At 42.4% G+C, this 13668-nt stretch overlaps 1 protein-coding gene across 2 annotated transcripts in view; it reads left to right on the top strand.

The window, feature by feature from the left end:
• The first annotated feature begins 2845 nt into the window (after nucleotides 1-2845).
• paqr6 (progestin and adipoQ receptor family member VI) overlaps nucleotides 2846-13668 on the top strand; it is a 29663-nt gene continuing 18840 nt past the window's right edge. The window contains exon 1 of one of the 2 annotated variants that reach the window (XM_030749966.1): nucleotides 2846-2991. In XM_030749966.1, coding sequence (XP_030605826.1) covers nucleotides 2931-2991 — 61 coding nt within the window. In that variant the 5' untranslated portion in view covers nucleotides 2846-2930. Of the gene's footprint in view, nucleotides 2992-9986; nucleotides 10146-13668 lie in introns of those variants that run through there. The other variant, XM_030749967.1, reaches the window with a different exon arrangement.

Here is a 13668-nt window from a genome sequence, read left to right as displayed (position 1 = left end):
CATATGTGTTGAGAGAAACCGCGAACACACAAACACATTCAAGCTGAGTCCATATAGATATTTAGAGCAGTGGTTTGGATTTCCGGTCCCTTCTTCCCTTTCCCTTCAGTCTGTGTTTGAGAAGCAGGGTGAGGAGGAATGTGAGAGTCTGGTGGGGCTGTGTTTTTGTAAAGTCAAAGCCGTGTGATGATATCTCAGAGACAGAGAAAAACACGCTCTGTTCGCCTGATACTCGAGACTTCCAACCCTCAAAAACAAGCCGGGCGTCTCATCGGCCTCTAGGAAGGGTTGAGGAAGACGGATGTAAACTTCTCCGGGATCGGTTTCTTTCCTATGTGGCTTTTTTTTTTTTTTTTTTTTTTTTTTTGGTTTTGTTTCTCTTTATTTGCAGTGTACTTTTGTGACCAGTGACTTATGTATTGTGCTGTCTCAGTATGAGAAAAGGAAAAAAAAAAACATGACAGGTGTCACCCTGTTGAAGGTTTTAATTTGGATTTTATTTTTGTACCCAAATGATGTTGTTTATTTTGCTTTTTCTAAGCTAAATCTGAATGATATATGCAAGAATGTTTAAGGGAAAGGGTTGCTGTCGTGTGTTGATTTCAGTTCTGAAAATCAAACGAAGCCTAGAATCTATTTATCGCGGTGTAATGTTAGACGGAGGAGGTAGCTAGGAGCCGATCGGCCTCGTGTTGTAGCTAGTCGTTATGGAGGCTGAGAAAAGAGAGGGGCCAGCCGGCTTTTCACCGAGGAATGTGAGACCCCTGTAAAGTCCTCAAATGTACCCCATCTACATCACCATTTCCATAGTGACTGTCCCATCATGCACTGTGCAAAAGAAAACCAGTATATGTGTGTGGCCATGCATTGAACAATAAAAAGAAACTCTTATACGATAATGACCTCTTCCTTGTCATCAAGTCCTCTGTGACCCCGTCTTTCTTTTCTTTTTAATAAGAGTACCGATGTGATTAATCAGAAACTGGAGACAGCTCTGTCCTCTGGAGCTCTGAGGGGGGAGGCTGCAGGGGGGGTGGAGCTGCCTTTTACATACTTGTGAGACATGAACTATAATCCAGAAGTCCAGTTTTAGTTTGGAATCCCACTTCCATGAATTTAAAGGCAGCTCACTGAGTTTATAAACTTTATGAAACAACAGGTTTTACAAATCTGGAGCATAATTAGTGTCAACAATCGTGATGTCTACAGTACAAATACTGTGCTGCTGAAGCTGCACAGCCTACTAGGAATACCTGCACCTATTTCCTCATTACAATTCCTTTCCAGACGGTGGGAAAAATGGCTGCTTTTATTTTTTCTTCATGGCTGCAGCCTGAAAGGTTGGTTCTGAACCACAGACTGTATATAAAAGATGAACAGTCAAGTTCATCTTTCAAATAACCAGCAGGGGGCGTAAAAAGATTGTGGTTGTAAAGAGAAGTCAAAAATTTAATTTCTGAGTGATAAGTTTATGGTTTGGGTCACCAGTTTCAAACCTTTTTTTTTAACATAATGTATAAATTAAACCCTCGTTTTTAATAAAGGGTCTGATTTACAGTGCGGCTGCCTCCTGATGGAGAAGTCTGCCCTGTGAGAGTGTGGCATCCTCGGTGTTTCAGTCACATTCACTCCTCACTTGTGATGTCTGGGGCATGTTCAAACCTGAACATGGTATGCAAGTTTTGCTGCAGTTTCTGATTCTCCTGTGTTGGGAGTGTCAGGAGTGTGAGAGCAGGTTGGTTCACACTGAGCACGTGTGAATGCGTCTGTAGGTGTTTATGAGTCACATGAGAGCAGGGGCACCAGCAGCAGCACCCCGGCCAGTCCTGGTGGTCTCTAGCAAATGAGCTGCACCATGCTGGCTGTAAGCGCAGGTCCCACTGAAGGACCCTCAGATAAGAAATGTGCACGAGTGCCTGGCCGGAGGTCATTTTGTATGGCTTTATCTACTGGTCTTGCCACTGGGTTGATGCCCTTATACAGTCCAGCTCTCACTGTGAAACATCTCCACACACTTCTTGGCAACGACACCTGGAGGAGCTGGATGACCTGCGCACCCTGGGTTGCAGGTACTACCTCGTGCTACCAGCTGTGATGATAATGCCAGGAAATAGTAAAACTAGAGAAAAATCAGTGAGAGAAAGCTCTGCAGCCACAGCCTGCTGTCGTGCTGCAGCTCCGGTGCTGCTGCTGCCACTTTGATTTGGTGAAATGAATTCAGTGGTTTCCTGACTGGACACACTGATATCCATGAAATCTGACTGACTGACTTTGTGTCATACTGTGAAGAGCAGCGCAGACAAAACTGCCCAAATATTTATAATCGACTCCAGCTGCAACATGAAAGTGACCCAAACCCAAAGAATCAGTAATCATGATCCAATGATATCATGTGTTGGTTCTGCATGAGTACTTTATTCAATATTTTGACTTTAAAACTTTTGTACTGTTACTTGAGTAAGTTTCTGACTTTGACTTAAATGAAACATCGACTCAAATTCCGGATCTAAAATCCTGCAGCAGACCGGAGTGACCTGAACCTCCTCAACCCTGCAAATCTCTGCGAGGCCCCTCTTCCCTCAAACTAGGTCTCCATGTGCCATTCTTTCTCTTCTTTCTTCCATCTCTTGTGTTCTTCTCTATCCCAGGCCCGGTGCCCACCACTGACCGAGCACACAGAATAACCAATCCCCTGGCAGCAGGCGGCTGGCACCGGCGTTGGCCCATTTATTTTGCTGGGTAAGGGGGTTGGGAAACCTCGCTGACCCAAAGCAATCCTCTTTCTGTGAGCTCATGAAGCTGTGGGGCTGCAGGGACTTTGGAGTGGAGGGACTGGACTGCGGGGACAGGATGAGAGCTTTAAACATACGTGAAACTTATTAGTTAGATTTTTTTTCCCTTGAATTAAAAGCGTCTGTGATCTGTCAGAAATGACCATGCAGGGCTCTGTGCTCGCTGTGGGGAAATGCCTCGCCTGCCTGGAGTTTATGCGTAAGTAACTTCTCTTTGGTTGAACTGCACATGTTTCGTGCATTCATAAATATAGAGATATACTTCATTGTTTCATATAGTTACTGTAAATATTTCCCTTTTTCTTGGTGTTTCTGGAGCTCCTGTCCTCCGTGTCTTGTCTCCTGATCGTGAAAAACAAGGTTTTCTTTTCTTCGCCACATCCAATGGAAAACGAATCAGCCCCGAGGGTGGGATTTCGACAGTGGGGGGATCTAGTAGTGTTTTTTTTTTTTTATTATTTTGTTACTGCAGGAATGTGCAGAGAGAAAGGGGGAGAGGAGGGGTGGTGTTTGGCACAGGAGGACCTGAGCCCGGCTGGGGAGTTATGATGGAACTGTAAGTTTTCTGTTTCCAGGAAAGCGTTTATTTTCTTTGCGCACCGGACGCACCCACGATGATCGGACACACTAAGCTGGAAGGTTAGACCCGGTTTCTGTGTCCCACTGTGATGTGCATAAACTCGGCAACAATTTTTCATCATGGCAGGGACACCCCCTCCTCCTCTGTGCATCTCTTTCTAAGAACTGTGTAATGTTTCTGTGCACTCATTCCCTTTCCTCTCGTAAAGGGACGCGGGAGGTTTTTACTCGTAAGTCGCAGCACCTCATGGGAACTTGCGGGTCTGTGCACGGAGGGGGGAAAAAAAGTACAAATGTGTCGCAATTTCCAGGCTTTACGCATGTTTTCATCCTTTGCGCTGCGCATCCTGCAGCGGGCTTTGTTTCTGCTCGTGCCTGCGTGCTCGTGCCTGCGTGCTCGTGCCTGGCCCTTTTTTATGTAATGGCAGTAATAACGGGGGGAGTCTGTAAAGCTGCTTTTGATTAACAGACGTGCTCAGTACAGCGATTACTTTAAGTATTTCTAACCCAATACAGAAAAAGGTCATTACTATATCTGAGTTTAAATGACTTTACAGATTCAAATTTTACATGCAAAACATAAACTTAAGCCTGAAACTTAAGATGCAGCACATCACTAACATATTCATAATAATAAATGACGTTTCTTTTTTTGTGCACTGTTGCTGTTGAGACTTTGTGTTTTGTTGATAATTGTGTTATTTTGAATGTAGGACTTTTACTTCTGTCACATTCTCGCGGAATTAAAGCGCGATAATTGTTTTATATCATTTTCAATAATTAACATTTTTTTAAAAGTTGCAAAGTAAAACGAAACAAGCTAGAAGTTCAACCGAATGTTGGAGCCCTAAAAGGTCCAAAACTTGACTTTGGGACAATAACAAGGAGACAAACACGATGACCTCATTGAGGGAGGAGGAACATGTGCAGCTGGAGGTCACTGCACATGTACGGGAGAGTTTTATAACTGATGTTGCGCTGGAAGAGGCGGGGTCAGGCCTGCGGGTTATTTTAAGAATGCATGGTAATGTGTTTTACAGATGGATCTGATGTGGGAGATTTTCAGTTGTGTCTTTGTCTTGTTGGATAGCTTTTGACAGAATATTACTGCAGATGCATTGGGGTGGGGGTGGGGGTCCAAGTATGTAGTTCATAGACGGCACTGAGCCCAGTTCCCGACTTGGAATTTAAGATTTTTATCCAGCGATGATGCAGCAAAGAAATATCTGTTTCTAATCCTTCAGCTGGTCTGAATAGTGCAGTGAGGTGCTGCTGTCATCATGTGTGGGACTAAAATATCCTTTGTGTTTAATGTCACATATTTCTGAGTTTGGACGAACTCAAGCAGGATGAAGAAGACCTGTGCAGAAACACGACAGCACGGAAGGTCGTGTTCACACACACTGAATGTTTGTGTGACACAGAATAAAACAGGATGTCCTCTTTGGTCAAAGCCCAGACGAAGGAGCCTCCCCACAGGTTCATGTGAAGGCTGACATAAACATACAGTAGAAGATAAAATAAGTCAAAGCCAACGAGCGCCTGTAACCTTGAGGCTATTTCATTATCACAGAGGCTTGATTGGCTCTGCTGAGGTGATGAGGACTGACTTCCAGTATTTAACCACTGTCAGTGATGTCACTGCCAGGTCACTGTGGTTATCACTGTCATGAGACAATCATGACTCTGGCGATGCTGTCCGTCAGTGAGTGTATTGCTTTGGTTAACACCGAAATATCTCAATAGATCAGGTGGAATTTTGTACTAATGCTCGTGGTCACCAGAGGATGAATCCTGCTGGTGACCACGCAGCATAATTCCCTCAGACAGAGTGGAGACACACAAGTGATTAAAAAATGTTTTAATTGTATTTAAACAAAATGAAAAAGAACACAAGACCATTTGATAATAATTTGAGAGAGGCTGACTGGGCTGTGGGGACATCCATCCATCCATCCATCCATCCATCCATCCAGCAAACAACAGATAAAACAGTGACCAGCCACTGTTGAAATAGCAAAACTGAACTCCAAACCATGTGGCTTCTCAATCATTTGTAATTTTCGTCACTCAAACACAAAAGGAGCGGATCAGTGGAAGTCCTCAGAATTCCTCCTGAGTACCGTGGATGTCAGGGTGGTGATTGAGGATGTCTCACCAAAGTCAGTGAGGACCATGAGGTTACAGTTCTGTACTAACAAAAGAAAACCACAGTTGCCACATATTTGGTTTATTGAGGTACTTTGATACATAATTTCAAGCTAAACAGTTTTTTACATGAGAAAAATGGGAAACAAAGCAAAAGTGTTAAAAAAAAAAAAGGAAAGAAAATTTGCAATGAAACTGTTGCCTTAATCTGTCACGTTTCTGCAGCCATCCTGTGGAAACTCACTAAATACTAACCTGAACAGTAAATACGGGGCTAATCCTGTGTCTCTTGTCCTTGTGTATGGAAGCTGCCGTGCTGCCCTGACATCTTGAATACAGTGGCTGAGATGGGCATCGCTGTTCCGATTAGTTGCGTTTTATGTATGTGGCTAGAGACCGTAGTACACCAACAGGGTTAATACAGGAATCCTAGAGTTCAATTTACTACCTTTTACTACCCTGTGGAAACCCTGACCAAAAGTGGAGTAGACCACTCAGAGATGTTCGATTTTAATTCATGTCTGGACCTTCAGACTCCAGATATGAAGGATCACACCTTTGATTTATCATCTAAGAATTGGTGCCTTTCACCAAAGAAGTGAAAATGTGAAGGAAAGAGACAACCGCACCGGCATCTTCATTAAAAAATCATCCTCTTCCTCCTCACCTCAAGCCTCATCTCCTGAACTGAAATCAGGGCTCTAACACACAAAAACACCCATAAACATGTTTATTTAAGTGCTTCTTTTCAGCAGAATAAACAGGTGGCTCTCCCATCTTTGGACAGGTGACACTGAGCCAGCTAAACAACAACAGCTGGTCATAAGCTAACCTTATGCTAGCTAATGTTAGGCTTGAGTGTCCTAAAAATCACAGCTAACAGGCTAACCGCAGCTAACCGGCTAATAGCAACTAACAGGCTAAGAGCAGCTAACCAGCTAATAGCAGCTAACAGCAGCTAACAGTGGCAAAAACAGCAGCTCTTACCGGGTTATCCACAATAACTCACCTCAGTATAGCTGCCATCAGAGAGAAGTCCGCGTCGCTGACTCACTGACTCGTATCAGACTTCTTTCATAAAGTTTTGCAGTCTCCTCCAGAGTAAATAGACCTGGACACATACTTACAGCCGACACTCACTACATGTGAGAATTGGGAGGGGTAAGAAAACTGAAATTAGATGACTGCAACCTGCAATCCTCTGACATGTGGTGACATTTTACACACTGCACTTCTGATGGAGAGCCCGTATTTCACTGTTCAGCAAGATATCCGCAGCTAATTACTGTTCACTGCCTGCCATGATCAAACTTCTTAAAAATACAGTTTTATTAGCCCACAAAATTAGTGCCGAGCAAGAAAATTACAGACCAGTTAATACACGATAATTACTCATCAATTACGCTATTGCTGCAGCTAATTAATATGAACTAGGTTTTAAATGTTAATCTTTTTACCTGGGAATATGAGCACCACCCAGCTATTGTGGAAAAATGTATGAAAATATTGTTACAACAAGTAAATTTAGTGTTAATTGGATAGTAAAGAAGTAAGAAAATTTTAATTTTCCTTGATGTGGATCATCCACTATAAATTTTATCAAGTGTATTATTCACCTTCCATTCACCAGTTTGTCTGTCTGCTTACAGGTTTTAGATGACTAGCTTTAAAACTTTGACCCCTTTCTCCTCCTGTTTTGTTCTATAATTACTGCACTATCTTTGGAAGGTGGATCGGTTTAAATATTTCAAGCTGGACCAAAGTGGTGGACTGGCCTACTGATTGGTCTTGCACTTGATCCAAATTGTTCTCGGTCTAAATTTGGTCAGGTTGATTCTCCCTTTACTCCCGTGGTGTTGTGTCTTCGTGCCGGTGTAATTCCAGAGTGGCTCTGAATGGATGGGCGCAGTATCAGACCACGTGTTGACTGTTGAGTGCCGTTGCTCCGTTAAAGGAATAGTTCAGTGCACGGGGACTCACTGTGTGGTCAGCACCAGAGCAGCTATGGGAGCAGACAGCTGTTGGAGGTCTGAGGGGTAGTCTAAAAAGTTATACATACACTGAATGTACAGCTTAGGCAGCTTGTCCTTCAGTCCTAAAGAGCTGAGTCATCGTGTTGCACTGCGGCGTAGGCCTAAAGGGTTGGGCTGCCCTAGAGCAGAAAACGACTGCAGAATGAAGGAAGGAGAGTTAATACCAGGTATGTCAGTAATTATTATTGTTTGTGCTTGAGGCAACATCTGCTTCTTTGGCTTCATAACACAGCACCTTATTATAACCTCACACAAGTTTTAATGAAGTGGAACGTAGTTTTTAAGCACCTATGGAAATGGACTGGCAATTATATAGTACTTTTCTAGTCTTACTGATCACTTTAAGTGCTTTATATGAAAAGCCTTCACATAGCACTTTATTTCATGCACGTGAAGTGATTTATAATATTCACATCAACACACATGGCCAGTTTAGAATCACCTTAGCATACAGTCTTTGGACTTTGAGAGAAAACTCATGCAAACTCCCACAGAAACAATCCAGCAGGTTCAAACCCAAAACCTTGATGTGAGACAACTGTCCTAACTATGTCACCACCGTGCCACTAGTTAATGTGTATATAGATAAATAGATAGATACTTTATTGATCCCATGAGGGAAATTTTTATATATATATATATATATATATATATATATATATATATATATATATATTTAAATATATATATGTTTAACAGCAGAAAATGCTCCTATGCAGACATTTTTTCAGGGAAGGTCTTGCAAATTTCAGCAAGATGATGTTAAACCGCAGCAGCATCTATTCCAGCAGCATGGTTTCATAGTAGAAGAGTCCGGTGCTGAGCTGGTCTGCCTGCAGACCTTTGACCAACTAAAAACATTTAACATCTCGTGGAATGAAAAATCCGACACAGAAGAGCCAGGACTGTTGAGCAGCTGCAGACCTCTATCAGAGATGAATGGGACAACATTCCTCTCCCAAAAGTCCAACAACTGCTCTCCTCTGTTCCCAAATGTTTACATTGCTAATTGAAGATGGGAAGCTACACAGCTGTAAATATGGCCCCATCTCAACTTTTTTGAGATCTGTTGCTGCCATCAACTTCAAAATGAGTCAGTATTTTTCCTAAAATGATACATTTTCTCAATTTAATTTTTGATATGATTTCTGTCATGAACTGGCTGTGTGGCAGGCAGAGTGGGACCCAAAGGCAGGACTCAGAAAGACAAGGACTTAAACTCCAAACAGCTTTATTGCTGGGCTCTCACTTAATACAAACAAAACAGGTCAGGAGGTCGTATTTCACAAGCACGAAGCTTGTAGGGAAAACACCGTGAGGGAGGACGTGACAAAGGATGAAGAGAGACTGAGACAATATGAAGAGAGACGGTAACGAGGGAAGAGGAAACAGGTGGGAGCATAGCTGAGACCCGCTGAGGAAACAAGACAAGGGAAGTAGAACTCAATACAAAGCACGAGAGATGAGAGACTATCAAAATAAGACAGGAAGTAAATCACAAGAACGTGCCACACAAATGGAGATTTAATGGGAACATGGGAAGGCTAGACCGAAACTCCTGGAATAAACACAGTCACTACAAACACACACAAGACAGCAAAGGAAGGTGAAACAAAACCAAGAATAGAACCCAGGAAGACCTAAAAATATACACACAAAACACACAGAGAGAAAACTCAGCAGGTAAACACTAAACATACAGGCAAGGCTGCAAAGTTGACATGCAAAGGATAAAAGACAGCACACAGGGACAGAGACTAAACCACGAGGGAGGCGGGAATGCACAGGGATTCAGGGAATACAAAATCCGAAACCAAGAACACAGTCAGGAAATGCTGAAAAAAAGACACAAAACTCCAAACTGTGGGTCCCAGACCCAGGAACCGGGACATTCTCTCTAGTCTATTGTGAATAAAATATGGGTTTATGAGTTTTTCAATCAGTCTATTTACGTTACACAGCATCCCAATGTTTTTGGAACTGGGGCTGTAAATTAAATCAGAAATATCAGTTTACACTGAGTGTAGCCTAGATTTGTTTAATATTATATTTGGTGCACTTAATGTCATCTAATTCTAATTTTTAAGTAATTTTTAAATTTTCTTATTTTGTCAGTTTTGATCCTCCATACATACTAAATCAGAAACAGTATGAAACATTATGTTAATGAATTGGTAAATGAATGAAGTGGCATTTTAAAAATTCCGCCTGTGCGTGTCATCAGCAGAGTTTAACTTGCTGCTGCTTTTCTGGCTGCGTGTAATTAAAACAGGTAAATTGCCTAATTTGCCATGCTGGGCGCGTGCCACACCAAAAACCACTGTCCCTGTCATATCAGCAGTAGCGCGCGCGCAGTGGGCTGACACACATGGCTCGTGTTGTTGTTGCTCGCGCGGTCCACGTGAGCGCGAAGCGGCGCTCGCTACTGGCTCGCGTGGGAGAAGAGAAAAAGAGGCTGTGTGGAGCGCTCGCGCAGTCACAGCGAGGGACGGAAAAGTGAAGACACCCAGCCCTGGTTGTCACCCAGAGGAAGCTTTCAGCGTTTTTACGCGGACCGACGGAGAGGAATCCCTCCCCATGCCCGAAGGTCGCGGTAAGTCGACACATTTAAAGTGTTTGGGGTGCACAGACATCAAGATTTCCCCCCTCGCTGTCCGCCGCTGCGGGCTTCAAGTTTCGCTGCTCTGACTCTTTTCAGCAGAAGCTGTTGTTTGTCTCCAGCTGAAACTCCAGCATCTAGCCCCCTTTTTTTTTAACCCAGCCAGTGTTGGCGTAGGAATTGTTGGAATGCCGTGTTTAGGAAATTAGGACCGAGAAGTGGAGGAAACAAACAGTGATGTTGTTGAAGAACCGAGACCGTTATTATGAGAATCAGCTTCATGTGATCAGCATGTTTTCCTGAACCGTTTCCCTGGAGATGCGTTCAAGTGAAACTCGCAGGGTTTTTTCCAGCATGGATTTTTCCACATTGTACGAAGTTGCCAGAAAGACTCAACTTTTTTTTTTTTTTTTTTTTTTTGTGATTTAAAGAACATGTTTCAAGCCGTGTTGTGTCTTCTATTTATTTCCCCTTTTTTTCTTTTTCTTTCTTTTTAATTTTAGATCTGCAGTGATCTGTGACTCAACAGATCATTTGGTCAAAATAGAAATATTATTAAAAAAAACAAGTTTAAGCCATATTAATGCTATGATTTGCTGCCTTTTTGTATTTTAACCAAAAATAAACTAAATTGATGAAATTTAATCAGAAATATGAATTTGTGCTGCACTTTGTAGAATAATTTTTGCCTACATTTAAAAATATATTTTCTGCATTGTGCATGACATTTCTTTTTGATTAATTTATTTATGTTTATTTATATTAGCGTTAGTCTTCCATACTTAATTAAGTCAGAAATATCAGTGTATGTTTGATAAATTAATTGTTGCTGTTTTGCTTACTTTATTTTTTTGCCTTTAATGGCATTTTTTATAAAGTCAAATTAATTTTTTGATTTTGACACTGTAGGACCTCCATATTCATCAACAAAGATTATTTGCTTTTGTGTTTTTAACAAAAATGAATTAAAGGAAATCAGTGGAGGGAATATTGAGGAATTTTGCTGCCATTTGTGTTTAATGATGCTTTCAGGGATCTCAGGGAGTGTTCGTCACACAAAAAGAATTTTACAGGTTAATTCCTTAACTTGGAAAGATGGTTACTGGCAGTTGGAGTCAGTTTGGAGTCAGACCGGTCCTGTTTTCTTTCTGTTTCCGACGGCAGGCGATAGAAAGTTTGAGGAGTTTCTTGTATGATCTCCATGTTCATACGTGGGAAGGTGGGGGTTCAGGATAACAAGCAGAAATACCTCCACAGCACTATCACCTAAGCCCTGTGTCTTGTGTTTTATGTCTCAGCTGGTTTCTATTTGATGCTGCATTCTTTGGCTGACTCTTTTTATGAGACTGTGCCAAATATTCAGAATTGGGTGTTACAGGATCCACTTGGTTCAATAATGCAATAGAAACAAACCAAACTAGCGATTTACTGTTTTGATTTGGCACAGGAAGTCATATCATCTCATTTCATAACGGTGTGCAGTCCATTTATGTGACATGTAGCCGGTTATTAGAAAAGGCGTGATGAAATAGGAAAACCTTTAGAGAAGCCGCATGACTTCAGCCATAGGGAAGTTACAAAACATGTCACATGACTGAGTGTCTGCAGGGTTATCCTGTCATATTTCAGAGTGACCTCAAATACTGAGTCAGGGTTGAGTAGTTCATTTTTTTTTTAAACTTGCACTGATTAAAAAAAATCATCAGTTTTTGTTTTAGTTTCTTGGCTGTTTGTGACTAGGTACAAGTTTTTATTTATTTATTTTTTCTGTATAATAAATGTTAAAATCAGTCCTGCTCTCAGATGGCAGGCAGCCTCTGGCTGCTGTGCTCCGTTCTTCTCGCAGGAGCAACTTTTGACCCTTCAGCGTCGCTCTCTTTCTGCTCGCATCTCCACCTGCACGGCACGTGCAGACTTTAGTCAAGCTTCCAAAAATACAGCAGCACACACCTGCATTAGCCCCCTCTCTGGGTGCAGTGTTTTTCCTGCATGCCGCCTTCAGCATTACCAGATCTTGGTGCAAGTGTGCTGGATTCTCACAACCATGAACCGCTTTCAGGTTTGTCCGGTCATTTTGGAGTCACATTCCTGAGATTTTATCACTTCCTTTCATCGGTGCTGGAGCGTTTTTCTGACAGTTGGGATTGACAAATATTGACGTCAGAGTCGTGGCACACCTGAGCCACCAAGTTACTCTGTATATTTTATACTCATTTGCATTTAATAAAGAAAAGAACTAAAAACTACCTGGTAGTGTCTAACTGAGCGCTTGGTCTACGTTTAGTGTCCAGCTTTACTAAAGGTGTGGGTACAAGGTTTACTTTCTCATAGACGTTTGTTTGTGGCCTGTGAAAAAATGTCCCGGATAACCTCTTCAGATTGCCTCGTTCAGGAAGTCAAAAACCCTGAGGTAATCAGATTACATTTATGTTAGACAGAGTGAACGTCCGGCAGCAGAATACCTCTGTGTTAGAAGCCAGCTTAGGCTTTAAGAAATGTCAAATTCTGTTCTGAATGCTTAAAGTGGACGATTACACTTCATATCGTTTATCACTTTACATGGTTTAAAATAATCAGCCAACGCTGAGGCTTCAGATTGCTCTAAATACACCGTTTGAGGCTGATTGTGAGGCAAGAATAACTCCTACTTATGCTCCAAGTTAATAAAAACCACACAAGAAGTGCAGCACTGTTTCAGTGAGGTGGGCAGTGAGGCTCATATACGCATCACAGGTGTGACTTGACCACAAATCCGATGTGGCAGCAAAGCACGACTCAGCTGTTTCTCTCCACTCCGTGTGCAGCAGGAACGTCTGAAGGACGCGCTTATGGCCAGAGAAGTGCTAACGAGGGTCGGCTACTTTAACGAGCCTCTTAAATCCGACATGAAGTCCTGTGTTGTCGTGGTTCGGTGTGGGAACGTGCTTTCGACACAGTTTGCAGTGCGCGCTCCTCTGCTTTGTTGGACTTGGTCAGATGCGTCTCAGCACCGTCTCGTCCTTTGAGCTTTGGGGCGTGTCTGTTTGGGGTGTCATGTTTGGTAACACTGTTGAGTTTTTATTAATATTTTCTGTTGTCATTTTGTCTTTTGTCTCGCTCACACTCCTAACATACTGATGTGTGCGTGGCTGCAGTAACGCAAATATTAGCACAGGTGCTGCAGCCGGCTGCCCCTCCTGCGCTGTCTGCATCAACCTAACCTGGGCTCTGTTCCAGGACGCAGGTTTAGCTAACAGCTCAGCGTTAACCGTCAGGTTTTCTGTCCCAGAAAGAGAGTCGATTTCAACTCGGAGTCAGTTACCATGGTAACAGACTCTGTTAGTTACTAACATGGTAACTAACCCTGCTCGCTGACTCCTCCCCTCCTGCTGCACCTGAATCACAACACAACAGTGGATGAGATAGAGGCAAGCTAACATAGCTAACACCAGTTTACTGTTGTCATCATGCATAATGTTTTAATGGATGAAGGGTATCATTGTTAAGTATTAAAATTTGTATGCTGTGTGTGTGTGTT

The sequence above is a fragment of the Archocentrus centrarchus genome, chromosome 16 (genome assembly GCF_007364275.1).
Source record: "Archocentrus centrarchus isolate MPI-CPG fArcCen1 chromosome 16, fArcCen1, whole genome shotgun sequence".
NCBI lineage: Eukaryota > Metazoa > Chordata > Actinopteri > Cichliformes > Cichlidae > Archocentrus > Archocentrus centrarchus.
Note: the sequence above shows the minus strand (reverse complement) of the source record. Positions and strands in the feature narration are given on the sequence as shown.